Source organism: Patella vulgata, chromosome 8, assembly GCF_932274485.2.
Source record: "Patella vulgata chromosome 8, xgPatVulg1.2, whole genome shotgun sequence".
Lineage (NCBI taxonomy): Eukaryota > Metazoa > Mollusca > Gastropoda > Patellidae > Patella > Patella vulgata.
The window spans coordinates 18,803,574-18,827,731 of NC_065886.2; the positions used below are offsets into that span (position 1 = coordinate 18,803,574).

Below are 24,158 nucleotides of genomic sequence, written 5' to 3' on the forward strand. Positions count from 1 at the left end.
AAGTATGATATCACAACCCCTAGTTGATGTTTATCATCTCTACCATTGAGTTACGGAGCAATGCACCTCTTAGATGATAAACTGTTGATGTATCAGGTTTAAGAAATTAAAGATTATTGCTTACATATTATAACCCTTTTGATAAGAAGACATTGCAGCATACCTACAATTTGTATATAATGAGTACAGCTAAAACTGTGTATAATCTAACCTGTTGAATTTTACATGCTTAATTGGAGATATCTTGTCAAAAAGATAAAATTTATATTTAAATAATTTCTAAAAATAAACAGCTTATAACTAATTGCCTGGTTTAAGGCCCACACAGTAGTAGCTAAATGGTTTGCTTTGGAGGGATATTAGTGCTGTATTGATATTTTTAGAAATTCCATTCCCAATATGTTTTAACATTATCTCATTCAACTTTTATTGATTGGATTTATACTAAGTTTAGTTATATATTTTATTTGAATGTAACAAAATATCAGGATTTTCATAATGGCCCACCTCAATGTAATAATGTTTGTTTTTTAAAAGTAATATGTAGGCGTATAGTCACACATTGAATTTAACATTGAACACTCCAGTAAAATATAAGGAGTTCTGATAGCCAATCAATAAAAAAAATGTCCACCCCCAACTTTTGCTTAAGTGGTCTTAGTCATGCCTATATTATTCCTGTAAGTACTGATGAATTGCCATGACATAAGTGCCATCAAGGTGACTACATTAAATAAAAAGTTTAATTTAAAACATTCTATTTCTAAAAAACAGAATCGTTTTAATTCAATTGTCTAATGTCTGGCACACTAATGAAGCAGCAGTGAGTAGAGCTACAGATTTAGATTTAAATCGCTGAGGTGTGACTAGAAAGGCAAGTGGTGGTCCTTAAAGAAAAGGTGATCGCGGAAGAAAAGCGTCTGATAAAAACTTGCGAAGGTGGGATTGTTGCCAATACATCTCTTCTATTGTCTACAACTACAATAAGTGCTTCAGACGCACATCAACTGGGTAGCATGGGTTGTCTACCTTGTAATTTTACTGTGTAATTAAAGGGTTGAGTAGCACACAATAAGACGCTAAGCAGCTGGCTAGCTCAGTGTGACCACCTCTTTGCTTGTTGGTGGTTGTTGTGTGGCCCGTGCTGACTTCTTTCATGCCTTTATAGGCGAAATGAATGTCATTTAACTCCTCATTTTTACTAACAAATCAGTATAAAGAAGACAAAAAACTTTCTAAATAAGCTACCAGCTGATAAAATTGAAAGGCTTGTCTTGTTTGATTTAAAGACCTGTTAATATACCATGTATGTACAGTCAGTAAGCATATAGAAATACTTTGTACAAAATTGCATGTGTGAAGGGTGAGGTAGGGAAAGTTCAGCAAGGTACATGCACTAAAATACTAACTTGAGTTTCGAATATGTCACAGTATGAAACAAACAGGAAAGAAATAAGGTTTGATAGACGGGGTGAGGGGTTCAATTGCGATCAAGATAAGAATATACCAATTCTAAAATTGATGGTGGCAAATGGTATGAAATTAAAAAGTCAGACTGGAAAGGTAAAGATTAAAGATTCTCCAAATTTAAGACAATACCAAGTCCTCAATATTTGCTGCAATATTAGAAAAATCCTAAACTTTCCTTCATTTGACATACTGAATATATTCAACTATAAAGAAGGTTTATTAGTATTATGAACTATTTCCTAACAAACCTTCTTTATGTTAATATAAACCTATATCCTTACCCATTTTCTTTTTGTTCACCGCCTTTTGAAGAAAGCAGGGGACTATTAAAATGGGTTCTTTTTTTATATTATGCCTGCATATGTAAATAACTATCAACCTGTCCATAATATCCTATAATGTATTGGACATTAAATTTGTATGTAATAAACAACAACATGAACCTTTATCGCCTGGCATAATGCTTTGCGGCTAAATTTCGTGTTTTAGCTTCTGAAGAAAGTAGTATTGGCTAACGTTATTTATTTGGCAATGTAAAGAGTAGGTGCATGTCTGTATACTAATAATATAGACAAGTACAGTCTTTTGACCACATCGTGCAAAGGATAAATTTCAGGATAATCTAACAATAACAAGTGAACGCATCATAAAAAAATAAAATAGTGATGCCAGGGAAAAGCAACTTTTGTGTTTCAATTGATTACTACTAATCACTAAATTTGCCCTCTTGATCAATTGAAGAACTAGATTCCAGGTGGCATATTTTGGAGAACACATATTGATAATAAAATTGATGTAAAGTACCTCCCTCATACACGATTCTAAAGTTAACGAAAGCAATTAATCAGATATAAAATTTAATGCCAGAATCCATAATAAGGACATGGTGTGCTTTACCTGAGAATTGAATTGAGTGATGATTTTGATTGTCAAGTGATTTTCCACTTATTAACAAGAGGTCACACCATCTGTTAGAGTGAGGTTGACCCTAATGTCACTCTACCTGGTCAGTTAAACTTTGAAACAATGATTGTGTGTCTTACTCTCATCAGTTATTGCTTTACATGACTATTTTATTGCACACAGAACACCAATGAAAATAGTGAAAACTTTTGTTGTTTCAGAAAAAGTGGTGTTATTAGAATTGTGTCAAAAATAAAAATATAAAAAAGATTAAAGAATGCAATGACTTGAGACAAAAAAAATCTGCCTACCAGAGCAGACTACTCATCTTAGGAGGTCTAAAAACAGATTTATCACAAGTAGCAATAACATAATTATGTCTCTCTTTTGAGCAGACTTAAACATTTCTTGGGTAAACTTATCTGTGAATTACCATAATTTATGTTTATTGGCCATTTTATAATGTATAATTAGGGATGACAAGAGTTGCACCAATGAAACCTATATCATGTGTGGACCAAGCAAGTAGCCTACCTTTTGAACTGATATATTGGATTTGTTGACAGAAAACATTAGTCACTGGGTACACCTTATCATTATCAATGAAATGTTACACGGATAAAGAATCAGCCTGGTTACAAGTAATTTAGAGAAAATAATTAGAGGTGCCAAATAAGTTTGTTTTTACATGATGGAAGAGTTTTTAATAATACTCACATTTTTTAACCCTAAAGTAGTGCTAGAGTATTTGTGGTAGACCTCGATAGAAGAGACTGATTTAATAGTATATAGTTAGCGTAGATTTAATTATTCGAGCTGCCAGTTTCATCTCTTGCGCAGATCAAAGGCCAATACCTGAGGATTTTATTTTGACTTCCCGCTGTTTGGTGTATTTTACCTACATCAGTTAAAACACTAGCGAGACAATAAAAAGGTGACTGAACCTCACCAGGCGTGAACCAAGAACAAAAAGTAAGAGAAAGAAAAAAAAAGAATCTAAATATGACCCAGACATTAGGACAATGCTGGTTTTGTTTTAGCAATTATCAAGTAAAAAAGAATAGTCACCCCCTATATACGATTTTCCTTTCATGTACGTATTTTGTAATAAATTGTCTTCTTATAATTTGAATGACTATGAGGTGTGATAAAGGGAAATCATATCTGGTTAGAGATATTTTCTTTTGAGCAAATGTTAGAGAAAAGATATTGATGAATTTTTTTCAAACTTGCATGGTTTAACCCTTAGGCTCACTAACCTCGAGGACTGGGGTACAGAAAGTTCTTCAAGATTTTTCAGCGTAATTTGTCAGTGGTGTACGATGGAGGGCCTGGCAAGGAACAGCATCTAGTCATTTGAATGGGATCAGGGGCAAAATGTCCCTCATATTACACTGCATAATGTATGCTCATGTGCAGAAATAGCAGAAGTTACACTCCATTTCATTCATTATCAGGATTTGGTAGAAATTATTTTGTTGGTTTATGTTGTATTGCTGGCAGACGGCTATCCACCTTTCTTAGGAAAATAGTCTGATTTTATAGGGTTGAATTTGCATGTCATGTTTGGAATGTCAATCATTGTGGAAATTTTTGCCGAAAATTTAGTTTCTGCTCCCTTGGTCCCCCAAACTAGACAAAAGCCGATCAAGGTATATGTACTTTATCATAAGATTACTAGTATGGGGGGGGGGTTGAATGGTTAGCACGTGCACGCTGTATCATAAGGTCTGTCATTGAGTCATCTGGCGTGGTTTCGATTCTCCGGTTGTACGTGACAAGGAGTAGGGTCGCCTGTCTAACCTCGTGGGTTTTCTCTGGGTCCTCTGGTTTCCTCCCACTGCTAAAGACCCCTACATGCAAGCGAATTATTGAATAATATTGAACCATGTGTTAGTCCCAAAATGACCTAGTTTTTGTCCAGTGGATGTTAAACGCCATTTCTCTCTCTCTCTCTCTCTCTCTGGTTAACTATTAATGCCAATGTTGAATGCCAAATTGTGAAGAAATAGTCCATTAATGCCAATGTTGAATGCCAAATTGTGAAGAAATAGCCCATATAGCCTAATGATTGGATTTTCTAAACAAGACTTCAATTGTACGAGTGGTTTAATATTTGTGATAATCACTTACTTCTGCAGGTTACGAAAATAATATGAACTTTGCCATTTTCCTGATTAATTTGTGATTACATGATTAGTTAAACATACATTATGCAAGAGCTAAATCTGCCATTTGCAGGGCTTTCTTTAGGCCGGAAATGTTTTCTAGTTTGTTAATTAGACATTAGACATTAATTAACTTATCCACACCATAATCAACTCTCGATGGCATAGGATTTCTCCGATATTAAATAGATTAGAACAGTTCAGCCATATTTTGATTTAAGCTAAAAATGGAGGAGCGAGACTTAGCTTCGAACAACCAGTACAGTGGTTGAAATTATTGCACATGTCTTGTCAAACCTTCAAAGGCTAATATCTGCACTCGCAATAGAGTAATTTGAATGAAAGTTTCAAATAATTAATTTTACATTATCTATATTCAAACTATAATAGCTAGAATAGCTAACTCTTTATCTAAATCTTACATAATGTATCTTTAACCCTCTAACACTAATATACTTCAAAGACTTTTATTTTGATAATGACCAAGATTAGTTTTTATGAAGTGTATTGAAGAAATGATTTCTGCTTTCAGTAATTAATATTTAGATTCATTGTCAAGTCCATGAGTGGAAGCATGATTTCTGTACTCAGTGAAAATGTCTACATTCATATTCTAGCTCAATACTATAAATAGATAAACATTTTCAAACATCTATTTCGGGAAATTGAACATTATCAAACCATTATCCATGTCCATGTTTTGAAAAATTTTACTTGGATATTCATCATCACCATTTGAATGATGAGACTGTATTATTTTCTGTAGATCGCAAGATATGGAACATATATTTAGAAATCTGTAGCTTGGTATTTGTGGTCAGATGTCAAGTAAATAAAATAAAACCAAGTATGAACAATCCAAACCATTAGACAAAATTCGAAGTCCTAAAAAAACGGTATAGGCAAAATAGTGTAATCAGGCAAAATAGTGTAATTAGCATATGGACTGTTCACCGTGTACAAGATGACAGCAAAGGCACGATTTCCTAAGACAATAGACATAGGAACTAAATTAAGCAGTTTGATTGGAGTCAACAAGGGTGTTCCTGTTGAAAATACTTGCTACTCTTTATGGTTAAAATTATTAAGGTAAAAAAAAAATGGATGTGAGAAGTTTCAACAAGATGCCAAGCCTTGATGATGTCTGTATAGTTTTGCCACTTCATCTCATGATAACAAACTAATTTGATTGTTTAATTTACTGTTTGCTTTGATTTTATGAGAAACAAACTGGGTTGTTGACTAAATGTGTAACCAGAACAAATTGTGTAATTGAGTGTAAAATAGGTGCACTGGATGCCTCAGCATATCAACCCAAACACTGTTAAATTGGGCTGTAGAACAATCAAATGTCGGCTTCATCTTTTAGCATCCAGTAGACATAAAGGTGATTAGTGGCGACATTTACAGGTTTCACCAACTGCCTGAAGATTGTTAAGTTTTTAGCCTTGTGGTAACAAGATATGCTTCATCTTGCCTGATATTTGTTAATGATATACCTTTCCTATTTGTCTCTTTATTAAAACAAGAATTCTTGCCAGCAAAGTTTACATTCTGTATTGTCTAGCTGGTAATCTGAACATAAATCATCAAATTCAAATCTTCTGCTTTCTTCTCTCTGTATAGGTGAGAAAATATGGTAGTTGATTAGGTCACAAGAAATCATACTGATGTGTACTAACTCATCAAAGATGTTGCATGAAAGCTGGTCTTAAAGTATAAACGTGTGGTGGAGAACTGCGTAATAATACAACAGAGTTTTTGTTTTGTAATCGTCATCCATCACCTATATAATAGGAATAGACAGTCCTGAGAATTAGATCGCACGTACCGGTAGCCCTTGGTATTATTTATCTCTTTGGAGATAATGAAAACAACACAATCCCAAGCTAAACTCGGATCACCAACACTAAAAAAAACCTTGCTAGGAAATTCACAAGAAGTTATCGACATAGCATCAATTAACTATATTATGACAATATCTGGCGGTACATTTTAAGAATTCAAGATTCCCCTCCTCCTTACTGAGCAAAGATCTTGTGTCAATATTATGGCAATGTTGGTCACACATGGTTTACAGATGCTTTGAGAAACCAACTCAGTATACGGCAGGATTTGTTGCATTTCCACATGAAGAGTATGACTAAATGGAATTGGATAAATAAGAGAAAAAAGAAGGGTGTTGAAGCACTATGAGAAACAGAAAGGAAAGGAGAACAAGACCACCTGAAATTGGCAGACAGTTAAGGAAAGCCATAGAAGAAAATCAATTTAGAATGCTTAAACAGTTTGTTATAATGTTTTCGAAGTGAGATCAGATGACGTTGATGTAACATCAGCTGAACATTATTTCACCTCACACTCGTCAATAAATAAATCAGGATATGAACTTTCATCTTTTCCCCACTGATTCATTTACTTGTGTCTGCTGTTCGAAGTTTCCAACTGAGTTACCACATCTGATCTGTCTGCTCTTGAAATTCAAAGCAGACGCAAAGAAAAGGTAAATCTGTTCCTGTTGTGTAGTTAATTCTCCAGGCATGACATTGGTTTCAAATAGTAGAAGAATAAATAAATTGTATATTTCTTAAAATTTATAAGCAAATACATATCCAGCAACAAAAAAGTCTTGATTTTTTTGCTATGATAAAAGCATTTTATGTGTTTTAAACCATCATCTATAAAAATACAGAATGAGGCATGTAATTAAGACAATGAATATTTGATGTGTGATATCATAATCTGATGACATCACTACAAGTTGATATGTCTTATAACATGTTTGGAGATCAAAGGATATCATCTTAAGGTGTGTAAGAACAGAAACACTGATTAAGTGAGTACTACTCACAGACTGACAGCCATGGAGTCCACCAAGCGTAAACATTAGTATTTCTTTGTTTATCAGGATTGAAATTATACTTTTAATTTGCCATGAGAGAGAGAGTCCACTCGGCTTAAACTAGGTCATTTCGGGACTAACACATGGTTCAATCTTATTCAATAATTCGCTTGCATGTAGGGGTCTTTAGCAGTGGGAGGAAACCGGAGGACCCGGAGAAAACCCACGAGGTTGGACAGGCGACCCTACTCCTTGTCATGTACAACCTGGGATTCGAAACCACGCCAGTTGACTCAATGACAGGTCTTGTGATACAGCGCGCACGTGCTAACCATTCGACCATCCAACTCCCCCAATTTGCCATGTACAATACCTATGGAAAGCAGTAATGGCAGCACCAGGGCTGCCGACAACCAGTATCGCAGCGCAATTTGCGATACATATTTTGTCTGTTGCTAATCAAAAATTAAAATCTAACGTTTTTGATTCGCAGTTAACATGCCTGTCATTTTGGATATTGACACAAAGATTTATCCACATTTCTCAGCGCTTTCAACGTATATAAAATATCAAATAAATTTTATAAACAAAACGGAATTCTCCGTGTGACATTTTCTTCTCGAACTACCCAGACTCAATTCATTATACTATATAACAATGCTATATAATACAGGGACATAACTCTATGAATCGGGACTATTAAACCGGAAATAGGGAATCAAGTAGTACCACTTACGTTGCGAGACATGTCAATTTCGAGTAATTAAATCAGTATTCAATTTGAAAAAAATTAAATTCAGTGTATCCCCCACGTATTGTAAATAAAATATAAAAAATAAATATGTGTAAATGTACTGTAAAATGAGAAATCAAAGTAAGAATTCTCGTAAACTATTATTGTTTATATCGCGTGCGTCTAGTTAATCGAGATTATTCGTAAAATCCGCGTGCTTACGATTGAACAAAAATAATAACACACGATAAAAAGCAGACGAAATTGTTTTCTAACGAAGAAATAAGAAGTCACTGCCCAGACATAAGGCCTCACCAAAAGTCTACATTCATTCGGAAATGTTCACAGCTACCTGTAGAAGTGCTAAAATTCTAAAAAAAAATTAAGAATGAAATCTAATCATTTGTTATCAATTAAAATTAAAATAATCTTGTTATTTAGGTGTTTTATGTTGAAACTGAAAAACTGCTAATCAATTTTTAAATTTGCTAATCAAATTTGGCAAAATTGGACTTTTTGATTAGCAGTGCTGCTAATCATCTGTGAAAAATTACCGACAGCCCTGGGCAGCACCCATGAAAAGGATAGAGAATGTAAAAAAATATAACAAATGTATAGATTTGTACAATTAAGTGTTTAGAATTTATTGTTTTCAACTTTTAAAAAAAAAAATTATAATGGATATCACAAGAATAGCCCCCCTTTAGCAGGACTTGAAACTTAACTTATATTCACTGAAGCATTGTGAGATGATACATGTAGATTAAGATGAGTGATTATATAAAATACCACTGTTGCCTATATTTATCAAGTTACATTGGCATTATACAACTTAATTTTTATTTAAAACTTGTTATTTTGACAACTATAGACATGTTGCAACTAAAGCCAAAACATGTCTCTTGGATATTAAATCTTAATTCATTATTTTGAAAAAAAGAGGATTGAAAGCTAAATATGATCAAACATGCATCAAAAGTACATGGTTAAATTCATATATAGAAGTTCCTGATTTCTCCACTATGTCTATGCATGTTTGTTACAAGTGTATATGCATAGGCTGATATGAATCATAGATATACTTAAAATAACCCTTGTTACCTTATCTGTTTTGAAATGACAGAGGGTAATTTTCTGTCATGCAACATGTAATCAACCACTGCTACACAATTAAAATATTCTGGGCAAGTTTACAAAAAAATGGTCATTAAAATAAATGTTGCAAAAAGATAGTGGTGTATACTGCATACAGTATTCTTTCTATTATAAGTATACTGAATATGCTTTATATCTACTGTAGATATTGCTTGTTATAATTAGAAAAGTCTAAACATTTATTACCAACGCTTACATAGCCATAAATAAGTCTTAAGATACTAAGGATACTGAGTTGATTCTTTTACTCCTGGTATGATTAATCATTTTTCTGGACAAACATCTGTTTTTTGGAATTCTCCGATACTGCTGTATGATTTCAATATAATATTAAATGAGATACATTTTACATGCCTTTGTTATTTTAGAACCTATTTTATGTTTAGGGCAAAAGCTGAAATACATGAAATTTGCAGCAGGAGTTTTTTGCCTAGTAGTTTTCATTTGTTTCTTTCTTAACATTAATATTATGGTGTATATCAACTTCAAGGCTAATATCACAAACATCTTCTAAGATAAGAGTGAGTACCGGTATACGTCACATACCAATTTGAAGGTATTTGATAACTGAATATATATAGATTGATGCATGATTGTAGTCTTGATTTAGCCAAAACCAGTCACAACTTACAGCATAAAAATTTGGTATTTTTTAGCCTAGCAAATTTATATTGTTTGATAGCTCCAGACTCGGGTTTAGAAAATTTGATGGTAGCTTACAATGCAAATGTTAACAATAGAAATAGACTTATACAAATAGAGTAGTCAACAGATGGTTTAGACAATAATAATAGTAGAGATAGTCTCAGGTTATCAATACACTAACATCTAAATACACTTATCAAGGTGTTGGAATGTATGTTGAGATGAATTATAAACCTCTTCTAACCCTCATTCCAATTGTTTTCATTTAGTATCTTCTTTTGATTATAGCTCAGATTTCATGCTAATATTTCTGAATCATGCTAGCAAATGTAATTATATGATGGTAAAAGAATAGGAGTGGTCACAACAGTCAACATTTGAGGAAGAAATGGGCAGATGGTCAGTCATCCAGGTTTAATGCCCAGTTGTCCACTACTCATTCATTGAGTGATCTTCAATATGTATTAATTAACAGGTATTGTTCCATAGCAGGTTAAAATCTTTCCTCCAATGGTGTGGTCATTCTTATCTTAAGTTCTTTAAATGAATTGAGTAATGGTAAGAATACAACCACCTTTCAAGTGGCTATTCAACATAGAAATACCCAACTTTTACCTGATGACCCTTTGCCCTCAACTCTATCATTAATAAACAGTTGTTACTTAATTTAGCTATCATTTTATAAATATTTAGATATTAGTAAATTAGCTGTGAAAAGTGATTCTGTACTGATAATCTAAGTATTTACATATCTGATTGCCTAATTAATTGCCCTAATTACATACATATATATATAAAATGTTATTAAGTTGGCAATATCTTTCTTGTGGGTTTGAACACAGGTACTTGTATTATGGAAAATCTTTCAAAAATAACATGAAGCCAATGCGAATTATTATGTCTAATGTCTATTACATTCATATTCATATAAGTGAAATATGGTAATCAAATTCAAGAGCAAATATCTCATCTGAAATTGCTTCTCTTTCAGTATAACACAGTGAGGAACAAAATATAAATACAGCATCTCCCTTTGTCTTTAATTATCTCCAATATCAAATCCGTTGGCCAACAAATTTTTACCTGCCCATTTACTAGAATCATTTTACTTTGTAACAAGAGTGTTGCGCCAACACCACAGAATTATTTCATCACCGCATATTTCTGTGGTGAAAACAATCTTGTTGTATTTTTAAATTAATGTTTCACAATTAAATTCTGATCTTTTACAATTTTGATAAAGTATTTGAGGGTCAGATACATGTCTAGCTTCAAGATATATGGGTATAGCCATTATTGTATGGAACAGAATATGTTACATTTATCTGTGAATTATTTGTTTCTTAATGAATTATGAGTTATTAAATTATGTTTAAGGAAGTTTGGATCACTTTCTTGTCCAGAAATTATGCAATTGACTATTTAAATATAGTATAGTTGTTTTGAAAGAAACAAATTATGGCAATGATCTTTTATTTTGAACATTGAAATCATTGCCTTCCGCAAGGATAACATCATAAAATGTTCAATGTTTTTCTTTATTCTGGACAATTGTTGATAATTAAAAAAGGATTCTAGGAGGAGTTAAAGTAGGTGTAAATGTCAGTATGATGCTGCTGAAGTCGAGTTGAAGGGCTACATGACCAGATACCAGAAAGATCAAATATCATAAGCTGAAGGACACCAGTTTTTCTTTCTTTTTTTACTCTGAACACATCTCGATATACACAATTCATTAAGAAAATCTGCTCAATCTAAACAATATTGGAAGTATTATATGCTTGAGGGCAAGTTAAGTTAAATGTCAGTAATTTGCGTGCATGATGTGCTCTCAGGCAGAGGAAAAATGAAGGCTTTTCAGGTTATCCTATTATGTGCTTTATGAGCAAGTTATAGGCCCATGATATTTGGTTACTCTCTAGGGAGCACATCCCTAGTATAATGATCACATGTGCCTCTTTGATGTCATATTCTCAAATGTTACATTATTTTTTGAAACCAAGTTTCGGGAGTAGTCGGTGCTTTTTTTACCGATAAAAGTCGGCAATAGATTTGTGAGAGGTCATGAGGTTAGGCCATGTTTGTGATGTTTAGTTAGTCTACGTGATTTGATCGGGCAATGTTATATTATTAATACATTATGTCTCATCTGACATGTAAGGTGCTCAAAATCTGATTTTATTATATATAAGAGACTCTTCTTTGACAAAAAATAACACTTCTTGTTCGTCATGTGTTGACAATGAAGTAAAATGTGCAATATGTTCTCATTGCAAGTATCTCTATGAATTTCATGTGTTTGGGCTACGAAAAACTGCAACTCCTCAAAATAAGAGTTGAGCAAAAAAAACACAAGGACTTGGTTTGTAATAAACTATAGCTTTACATGTGAGTTTATGTAAACTTAAAATTCCTGATAATGAAAAAACATAATTTAAAAAGAAAAGTTGTATCATAAAATATGTATGAGCCACAGTTGATGGAAAATAACTTAAAATTCTTCTGAAATTACCCCATGGTTTGTGTTCTAATTCTATTGTATTTACGAGGTACCTAAACTGTCATCCTGTAAGTGGAAATCATTTTTACTTACATCTATGATTTTCAGTCGTTAAAAAATCCATAAACATGATACAAGAATTTCCAACAGAGCATTTATAAATTGTGCCCAGAACACAGACATGATAAAAAAGTAAGCCAACTCAGTGAAATATCTACATGTGAACATCCTCTTCATTGATGCCTTTGTTGCACTTATTGGATTGAAGCTTTTGGTATAGTGATGGGGACTACCTTTCAAGAAGGTTTTAATTTTAAGGGAATTTGATGGTTACACTTTAAGGGAGTTGAGTAGTCTAAGATACGCACTAACTTTTCACCACCAATCTTATTAAGACTTTGCACACTTGTTCCGTGTGTAAAATAACCCAGAGGACACATAACAGTCCGACCGTTTGTTGTATACTTATGGAGGTACAAGCTGAAAAAAAAACAAAACTAGACCTAGATCAGTTCTTGAATAAATTATGACGTCGTATACACCATTCACGTCATCCGCTGTAAACAATCATGGCCGTTTCCAGCAGTAGTTTCACACTGGATCATTCACGTCTATCTAGATAAGGAATTCCTTCTAAGATGCGATTATCCAGGTCTACCATCTATCGTGATTGGAACATGGCTGAATTTAATTTGTTGATGGTCGAAGACTGCTATTTTTTAATGTATAAAATGATTTTTAGAGTGGCCGAGTAGTGCACTGAAGTAGATATTTACTTTTTACGTCTGAATTGTTGTATTTTAAAACTTGTTGTGAACATATTCAAAGAATTAACCCAAAATCACCAAATCCCGTTTGAAGGTAGATAATGAAGAACGATTTTAGAATACTTTGAGTTGATGTTTTCCGTTTTTGGTGTCGAAATGTAGCTTTTAACCTCTACTTTCCATCTACTGGTGTGATTATCGATATCTCTTTTTAGCATGTACTAATAGAATTTCCAAGAAAATTTATCGTTTTTTTTTTTTGTGCCTTTCCATGGATACCAGACAAACCACAGTCAATAGTCAAAATTGACCAGTGGCCTTTTTGGACTTACTATTAGCATTGTTCATGCCAAATTTAAAGAAAATCCATGCAGGCATAACTGAGAAAATTTGACTTTTATTGTCATCGGCACCCTTTATTATCACGCTTTTGGGCCAAGTTTGGAACATAGTTGGTAAATAAAATTGGTATTTTTTTGGTGATTAATATGTAGTTTACCACCCAAAAAAACAAAAAAATGTCATATCTTATCAACAAAAATTACAGTGCTAGCTTTAAAATGTGCATTTTAGACTACTCAACGCCCTTAAAGAGATACAATCTCTAAAATCTTGATTTTTAACTATCACAAATACATGTTGGTTTGGAATTATTAAGATGGAATAAAATATGGTAAATAATTGATTACATGCTATATGCCGATTATTATACTCAATGATTGCATTTTGTATTATAGGTGGCACACAGATTCTTCAAAGACAAGAATATATAGGAAAATTTAAAGTCAATTCATTTGTGAACTTTCAAAAAAGTTACTTTTAAATTTCCTCTGCACTATCAATAACTATTTATTTTCAATCAAGCTTCCAGTGTATTAGATTTTAATTGGATGCTACCTTTAGCCTATTGAGGTGGAAGGTTGGACTTGGGTAATGACAATATATGACTACATTTTAATGTAACTGCTCAGCACCGATGTATCTGACATTTTGTTGCACAATGGTCGTGTGGTTCCAATTTTCGGTTGTCAGATGAGAGAATGCAGAGTGTGGTAAACGATAAAATATTTTTATTGGGTGTTAATCAAAATAATCAGTTTGTGGGTATAATCGAGATGTTATAGATGTAATATTAGTCATACCTTGCTGTTTGCCAGAAAAATCAGCTTTTATCTTTATTTCAAACACTCTATATTATGGTTTATGTTAATCGTGTACAAACAACTCTGAGTCTGATGGCCAGACCTTATCTGATGTATATTAAATCCATATTTTCCACCTGTGTTAAACAGATTGCATAAACTTCATACTGTTCAGTCAAACCTACATTTTTATTGAAAATAGTACTGGTAAACTAGATCAATTCATGGTCTTACAATTTCCAATAACTAACTTTATGCTAAATCAGAGATTTACAAAAACACAACAGAAAGTTGTTAGCTTTGTGAACACCTCAAACGAGAAGTGGTATCAGGCTTGAAGAAGAAATGAAGTCACATATGCGATCTATTTGAGGAACCTAGAAATTTTCTTTGACTGTGTGACCATTAGTATTGTGTCACTGGTGGTTTATTTCTGATGTCAACTTCATTTATCAGCTTCTAGAAGCATGGGGAGCCATGGTGGCTCACTAACCTCTGGTTGTCCCTGGTTTGATCCCAAAAATGACCAGAGACTTTCCCTCTTCCCTCACTCTCTCTTATCTGATAAAACAGTGGGGCCAATTTGTTACTTCTTCCACTACACAGATCAGCAACGGCCAAGAGTGATAATTAAACATATTTATAACACTTTTATCCACAGAGATTTGTAAACACTAATCCTAACCAGTTAGCTCCTATTAGCACCCATTACTTGTAAACGTAATTTCCTTCAATGTGCCTACATTTATATTTCATGTAGCCGATCTTGACTCACACTAGTATTATAAAACATTTGAGAAATATTCCCCTTATTCATTTTTTCTTGAGTTGCTTTCCTTTTCGTTAGTTTTTCATTTTCAGTGAAGTCTGTTACCATAATGGATGCTTATGGCTAGCCCTCAGATCTATTCACTTGATCTGATATGTGCGTTTGTTTTTTGTGATTTCTGCATATGGTGTCTTGTCCGTAGATTTGTCTTGTGTAATTGTTTATGTGTGGGTCTGTCCCCCTGCACTTCTGTGGCTAGAATGATGATCTACCTAATAAAGCAAATTACTTGAAAGGCTGTTGCTCAATTTAGTATTTTATAAAAGTTTTTACTTACTTACTGGAATTTATTCGATCTCATTACCCGTGTGTGTTGCTTGTGTTCAAATTATTTGTGAATGAAGTAATTTGGATGAGAATTGATCAATCTTTGAATGGATTTTGCCAGATTGTTTTGAATGGGATGATGACTATAAGATTTATTTTAGGACAGGGAAATCCACATTGCATCAGGTCCTAAAATACCTGTGAGATAGGTAAACATGAAATGTCAAGTTGGACATCTTTAAACTACCTTACTTAAGATAGTACAAATATATCCGTATTCCTTGATAAAGCTATGACTGATAGCTGTAATAGATATTACTTAGCATGAGAAATACAACAGTACACCTACACAAACTATGAGATGTACACTTATACCTTCATGTATGTACTGATTCACAAAGAGATTGTTGTTTACTTATATTCAATTCATCACTTTCATAATGCATATTTAAACATTCTAAATGCAAGGAAACCAAGAAAAAAGTCCCAGAACACAATTTAAAGCTATATAAACATTCAAAGGTACAAGTTTATAATCTGGGCCTGTCTGCCCCTCACTGTATCTCAGATTGAACAGTGTTTGTAGGCAGCCAACTTAAATTATTCTTCATTAAGGATGGACAAGAATCTAAATTTAAAGATGCATTATGAGCTAAATCTGTTTATTGCAGGTCTTTCATTTGGCTTCAAATCTTATATAAATTATTATTTAGACACTAAAATTAACATGACAAGCCTATAATCAACTGGGGGGTTGGATGACTGAATGGTTAGCGTGCGCGCGCTGTATCATAAAGTCTGTCATTGAGTCGACTGGCGTGGTTTCGAATCCCCTGTTGTACGTGACAAGGAGTAGGGTCGCCTGTCCAACCTCATAGGTTTTCTCTGGGTCCTCCGGTTTCCTCCCACTGCTAAAGACTCCTACGCGCAAGCGCATTATTGAAATAAAATTAAACCATATGTTGGTCCCGAAATGTTCTAGTTTGTGTCGAGTGGACGGTAAACCCCATTTCTCGCTCTCTCTCTCTCTATAATCAACTCTCTAGACAATCTGTTTGCCAAGATTTAAATGGATTTATCATTTAATCATAGGCGAGATTTAAAAATTTAATGATAAAATGGTCAATTGAAACTAAGTCTGGTTTGTCAAGTACCGATGCTACAATAATGAACAATCTACGCTATTTCTTCAAACAGTCATAAGAAAATTTTTCAATATATTAATTTCTCATTGTCTATTTTTAAACTATTATAACTAAAACGTCAAGCTCTTTATCTAAATCTTAAATTATGCATCTTTAAAGGGAATTTATGTTTGATGGGTGTAGAGAAAAACACCACTTTCCATAAAAATTTGGTGCTACAGCAGACTAGGAGGGTGTTGCTTTGCCTCACTTGCATTGCTGCTAGCTGATGACTATTTCATTTAATTCATTATTTGTATTGTCAAAAGTAGATAGTTCAGACACATTTTTTTATGCAATATTTTGATATGCAACATCCATGTGTATATAAACTGTGTCTAGACTTTTTACAAAAAAGACTCCATTCATCAGAATTTATGTTGACCTACATTTTCTTACCATATATGAATTGAATACCTATAGTCTATACTTAACTGTTACATATATATATAGTATATAGATATAGGCGTTTTTTAAAACTGTGTTTGATATTTGGTATCATTAAAGTAGGCAAATAATATGACAAATAAAAAATTGTGTTTTTAGTGCTTTTTCATTTGCTGGAACCCTTTGCTAATCATAAACTTTTTATGACCATATCCAGGGCCAGATTTGTACCTTTTTCAGTTGGATTTAGAAACCAAACATGTACACTATATAGGAGCTTGAAAATCAGTCTTCAGTCGTCTGTAGGGTTTATGCTTATAATTAGTCAGATGATCCAATTGCATACAAGTGCGAAACTCCCCTATTTTCCAAACGTCCTAAATTGTCTGACCAGGAATATGCCCAATCGGACATCAAGACATGGTGAATAATATTTAAAATTCCAGAATTAATATAGTGTACTGAGCAGTGATGGGATTTCAAAATTTTTCTTGTCGGACATATTTACCGAAAATAAAGGGACATAACTCTTATCATTATTTAAGATGGCAGTTTTTAGACCACACACAAAAATCATGTGTAAACAAAATATTCAAATTTGTCCGTAATATAAAAATAGGTGCACCTCGTTATTTTTCATATTTAATTCCCGTACGGTATACAAATTTATGTCCGTAATATTCCTCCAAAATTCGTAATACGATAGAATGAAAGCGTGCCGACTACTGCCGATCTGTACTGTTTCAAATTCCTCCAAAATTACCGTATTTTCGGGTCATAAGTCGCTACATTTTTCAGCAGAAGTCCGGCATTCGTCTTATGCTCCGTTACGACTTATGTACAGTGGGTAAGAATATGATATCCCGAAATTTTTTGGGCAATAAACGTCGCTATACCACAACGAGGAATGACACCATCCGCTAAATAATCGCATTCTACTCTAGCACGCGCTATCGTCTAAAACAATTAAGTACTTACACTATTCCAATCGACATATTCGTCAACATTGCCTAGATTACTTATTTCTGTATTTAAAAACATTAACCCCATTCAAAATATGATCATAATCCGAGAATATGCCATCAAAAAAGAATCTTTTCTTCGACATTTGAAGCGTGAATTTAGTCACGTATTCATTTCATAATTTCACGTGTCTCGCGAGATTTCTAATACCAGTTCAGCACTCGGCAAACCTCGGCAGATTCCGTTACTCTACATCTAGCCTCCGCTGTATGACGGTAAGTGATATTTATCTAATCAGATTTTCTTCAAACAAGGACAACGCTTCGAACGATGCAATTTTGATAACTTCTTTCTAAAACCGGCAAGTTCGTAGGTACATATCACTTACCGCCACTCAGCCGAAGCTAGATGTAGAGTAACGGCATCTGCCGAGGTTTTCCGAGTGCTGTAACCTTGTGCTAGCAATGTCTTGTATTTTTCGGATATGTGTGTGTGTGAAATAGCTTTATTTAACGCTCGCTTCCACCAAAGTGATATCGCAGACGAATTACAATGACTGTCTATTGATCTGGGCGTTATATACTCTTACAATATGTGACTTCTATGACTAGTTTATACATATTGTCGGCTCACATCAATGCGATTAAAATGTCCGACAATGCAGAAACCACGAGGTTGATACGAAGATTAAAATTATAATGGATTGATGAATAGTCCGACAAAGGGGAAACAATGGGTTCTGTTTAAGATTAGATTAATGAATTGTCCGACAAAGGATTAAGTCAGTCAATCAAGGCAGATTAAGTAGTTAATCAAGGTAGGTTTATAGACCGTATAACACGATAAATACGTTGATCACTTAATTACCTAATAATCCAGCGTATTATCGACGATAATCTGGTTGAGTGGTAGTTATACACTCAGTAAACTATATTAATTTCGGAATTTTGAATATTATTCACCATGTCTTGATGTCCGATTGGGCATATTCCCGGTCGGAAAATTTTGGGCGTTTGGAAAAAAGATTCGGACAGGTCCGGAATATACGGGCAAAATCCCATCACTGGTACTGAGTGTATATCTTCCACTCAAGCCGATTACCTTTGATAATAGGTTAGATAGATTAAATAATTAAGAGGTCAACGTATTTACCATGTGATACAGTCTATATACCTACCTTGATTAACTACTTAATCTGCCTTGATTGACTGACTTAATCCTTCGTCGGCCAATTCATCAATCCAATCCCGTGTCGGCCAATTCATCAATCAAATCCTGAACAAAAGTCATTGCTTCTGCTTTGTCAGATTAGGTATCAATCCAATAAGAGTGATTAACTCGGGGGTTTCTCCATTGTCGGACATTTTAATTTCCTTGATGTCAGTCGACAACATGCAGAAACTATTCATATATTCACATATATCCATTAAATTGTCACACACACACACACACACGAGTGAAATTACGAGAGATGTAAATGTGACAATTATCACATGGAAAATGTCGGAGAAAAGATTCTATTTTGATGCATATTCTCGGGTTTATGATATTATTTTGAATTGGGTTTATGTTTTTTAAAAAAGAAATAAACAAGCTGGGAATTGTCGATAATTATTTCGATTGGAATCGCGTAAGTAGTTAATTGTTTTACACGATAGTGCTTGCGATCAGAGTCAAGTGCTATTATTTAGCAGATGATGTCACTTGCTCTTTATCATGGAGCGATAGTTACTGTCCCAAAATTTTTTTTTACCTCCATCCGTATATAAGTCGAAATGGAGCATAAGACGAATGCCAGACTTCTGCTGAAAATAGTGTCAACTTAAACCCCGAAAAATATGGCAATATTGGAGGAATGTTACTGGAGTGAATTTGATTAAAAGTAGGGGTCGGCAGTAGTTGGCATGCTTTCATTCTGTCATATTACGACTAGGGCTGGCGAAAATTTTGTATTACTGACATAAATTTGAATACCGCACGGAAATTAAATATGAAAAATAACGAGGTGCACGAATTTGAATATTTTGTTGACACATGATTTTTGTGTGTGGTCTGAAACTGCCTGCTTAAATAACGATAAGAGTTATGGCCCTTTACTTTAGGTAAAAATGTCCAACAGGGCATTTAGTATCACTTTTACAGTATGGGGTTTTGCTTGTTAGGATTAACGATGCATCTCTTTTGTAGCATCATTTTGAAATAATTGTATTTGTCTGATCTAGTAGTAGTATCCAGAACTGAACATTGAATTACCTTGTTTTGACTAAAATAAATGTAGGCCAAATGGAGTTCTTGGGGGCTTGCTGAATGTCTTAATTAGTTCAACACTGAAGGCAGAAAGATGAGTTGCTATTATTGACCCATAGTGATCAGAATATCTGTACTTTTTCATTATTAATTGTATCCTAAAGAGTAAGATTTATTATTCTTAAGGTGATCACTGGACTCTTATTGTAAGTAACCTTGCATTTTAGAAAGCTCAATTCCAGACTTCCCGGGAAATAAATATGTCATTTTATCTTGTTCTTGCTTTTATTCATTCATTTTAATGAGAACTCGTTAATTTTGAAGAAACATTTCCACAAAAGTATTTATAGGGTAGTTACTTCCAATAAAAGTTGGGGATATTTGGTAAGACACTAAATCTTAATAGAAAATACTGGATTCCCTGAAAAACACCCATTGAGTGCCCACAGGATGAAAATGTGTCCCTAACCGACAGTCTGTCTTTTGCGTGATGTTAGGAGCGCTTCTTAAGTGCTGATCTAATGGGCATTGGTGGTGAGAACATTGAGGAACTTAATAATTGTCCTTCAGACTCTGCGATTAAACAGCAGGAAAGAAGTTGCCAGAAGGTAATCCAAGAATTTACTTGGGGTTCGATATTTATGGTAAATAGATTCTCCCTCTGTAAATTCCACAAATGATAAGTAGTATCAAGTGTTATGGAAAGAAAAGGCATTCATTGCCTCTAGCACATTACCCATCTCTACTTATATAGGTAAATGTGGCTAACTATTTGGACCTAGATTAATATCAGAAGAATTAATACATTATACAGGGTACCTTTTTTTTATTATGACAAAGTTCAATTTTATTTCATTCTTTGGATTTTTAGACAGTATATATTTTTTTTTATCTTGGCTTATTCCATGCTAAAATGCTTTTTCAATGGATTATTTAAAGGGACTATCCCTTATTTGAACAGTCTCAAAATAAAAAACGTCTTAGTATGTATGAAATTTAAATGCCAAAATATAGGGTAATGGTGTATGGACCTTATCTCAAAATTTCAGCTCAAAATATTGAGTCGTTTGGACGTGACTGTCAAAACTGCTTATCCGGACACGTAACCCTTTTAAGATTTCGGGTCAATTTTTTCGTTGAGTGACCTGATAATCGATTTCCGTACATTGAGAGGTCTATACAGTGAATGACCCAAATGCTGTACTTGATAACGAAAGGTAAACTTCACCTTCACATTATTTTTATACAATAAATGTCTGGTTTTATCTAGACACAGCATAATGCAGTTTGGGACACCGGTCTCCATTTTCAGATGAAGACTGATGGGTTTCAGTTATTTGAAAACTTATCACAAATATTGAGTTAGTTGCTTAAACAGTTTTATTTTCCAAAAAATTATCGGGATTAGCCCTTTAACATTTTATTAAGCACATGAAAAACAAAATATCAATGGTAGAAAATCTCCCGCTTTGGATTCAAATCAGATTAAAAAGAGGCCCATCAAGAAACTTTACTTAACACTTATACATGGCACTGGGTCGCTTACATTGCATGCTGAACAGAATTGAATCATTCTTTGAAGAGATTTAACTTTCACAATATTGTAGTTTGTAAGGGATTCAAAATACATAGTGGGGTTTCTTCTACAGTTACTATACTGAGGCACCATTGATTTAACTGACAGTACTGACGAGGCCTAATGCAACTGAAATTTGATTTTTGGCATGATTGTGGGCTAAACAATTACTGACACAAGAAAATCAGCAAGCAACGGAGGCCATGACAACGTCACTTTACAGTGAAGCACAGGCACAAGGTGTAAAATTAAAAGTCAATTATAGCATTGAATCAGACTTGATCCAACATGAGGAAGAGAGTAGTCATTCATGAATGTTTTTTTGGTACTGATGTGTATCCCTTTTGAAGATATTGATAGGTAATGTGCAAGTCTTTTTAATACATACATAAAGGTCTTGGCTGATCTCTAGTGGACCCTGTTACTGTCTACTGGAAACAAACAGCCTGTCCCAGGATCCTAATGTGGCATTAAAACCTTTGAGGGATAGCTCTGGTACTCATGTCCCCATTGCTCCTTCCATGGGACTATAGGAGTTGTATCACCCCAGCTCTTCAAAAGCCACATTTTATACTTCATTTCATGTGAGCCATCGTGGCTCAGTGGATGAGACGTTGGCTTGCTAACCTGGAGGTCTCGTATTCGATCCCGGTGTTGGCCAAGAAAGTTCATCAGGATTTCCCGGGGTGGTTCACTCTGGACCTAGCCCCTAGCCTAACCCTAACCTACAATCTCGCCAACAATCACATGCCCTAACCTTATTTCTCAATGACCTTGACTAAAATTGAGCTGGTCTTAACTTTTAGATTTAGCCTTGTTGTATCCAGTCCCTAAAGTATACAGCCATCAGCAAAAAGTCATTGACTTTATTTCTATATCCTGGTACTAATGTTAGCTATTGATTATTGAATGATATAAAAAAAAAACATGCTTACTCCATTAGTATGTTTATTATTAAATCTGCGGAAGCTAAACATAGCCTCAAATAACCATAGAAGTAAAAGAAATGGAATACACTTCTTCATTCTTTTTAAGTGAAGCCATGAAATTTTATGCAATAATTACCAAGTTTGAAGCAGAAACAAGTACGGACAAAATCAAAGTTTGTAAATCGATCTACAATTGTCCAAGGGAACAAGTATGGAAAATGTCATTTCGATCAATCTTAAATTTGCATAGCTTAGGCTTTTTTGAAGAGCATTGCCCCCAACAAAAACAAGAAGACGAGTAGCACTTTTGTACCAGTTCCTGGTCCAATAAATTGTGTGTGCTAATTGAATATTAAAACTTGTGGTAATTAAAATACAGATGTGATGAAATCCTTTGATATTAGCGTTGAAATATTGGACTCATGGGAAGATTTCATTGTAATGCGGAATAGTGTCTGTATTTTAAATTGTTGAATGGTCTTGAGCAAGAAATTGTGTAATATACTGATACAACACTCAGACTTACTTAATTGGCCTGCTACTGACAATTAAACCACACATACTGTATGTATGTATATTCTGATTAGTAGATCTTGCACATTTCTCTTCATGTTTATTTTAAATTATTAACAATAGGAAAAAAGTGGTTCAATATCTTCAAGCTATATAAAAATACTAGCTCAATTTTAAAACATATTTCATACATACAAATATTGAAGTGATAAATGAGGTAAAAAAATGGTTAAGTAGAAATAGATGGGTGTGTAGGCATTACATAGCTCTCATTTAGTGGTCAAAGGAAATTATAAGCAACATTAAAGGGAGGAATTTTCTAATTAAGGGGAAACAACTCCAAATATTACTTTGACTTGCCTTGGTTATGTCAATTTTGTCATATTTCTTTTGTATTTTGAGTTAAATTTATTGTGTGTGGTGTTAAATTTTTGATTTACAACGTATGTGGAATTTTATTGTGTATTTCAGAACCACATTCAGGTTTCCGTATCGCCTTCAATATGTTTGATACAGATGGTAACCAAATAGTTGACAAGAAAGAGTTCCTTGTGGTATGTTCTGTTATTTCTTTTACGTCAGTCCACCATATGATATCATACTCTCTCTATTTCTCATATCATAGAAAATAAATTATTTTGATATAAGGTTACTTAAAAGAGAGTTTATTGTTTTTGCTATGGTCTAAAAATATCACAGCAGACAGAAAAACTACCGCACACAGTCACAGAAAGTTACATTTTTAGATTCTGGATTTCTCTCTTCATTTCGGTGGTGGGGGTGATATTAGCTGTATTAATCATCACACATATATATCTCCCAGCTTTTGTGAAATGCAAAGATCTTTTCATGTAATATATTTTTGCTAGTCTGTGCTGTTCACGTTACCCAGTCATAAATGATTAATCATAATAAATTACAATTTTTCTTATGAAAAG

The 24,158-nt window shown here is 33.8% G+C and overlaps 1 protein-coding gene across 9 annotated transcripts in view; it reads left to right on the forward strand.

Annotated features, from left to right (window-relative positions):
- Positions 1-24,158, forward strand: part of LOC126831182 (calcium uptake protein 3, mitochondrial) — an 83,262-nt gene that overhangs the window by 37,496 nt on the left and 21,608 nt on the right. For all 9 annotated transcript variants that reach the window (XM_050561893.1, XM_050561895.1, XM_050561898.1 and 6 more), the window contains exon 5: positions 23,692-23,774. In XM_050561893.1, coding sequence (XP_050417850.1) covers positions 23,692-23,774 — 83 coding nt within the window. The remainder of the gene's footprint in view (positions 1-23,691; positions 23,775-24,158) is intronic.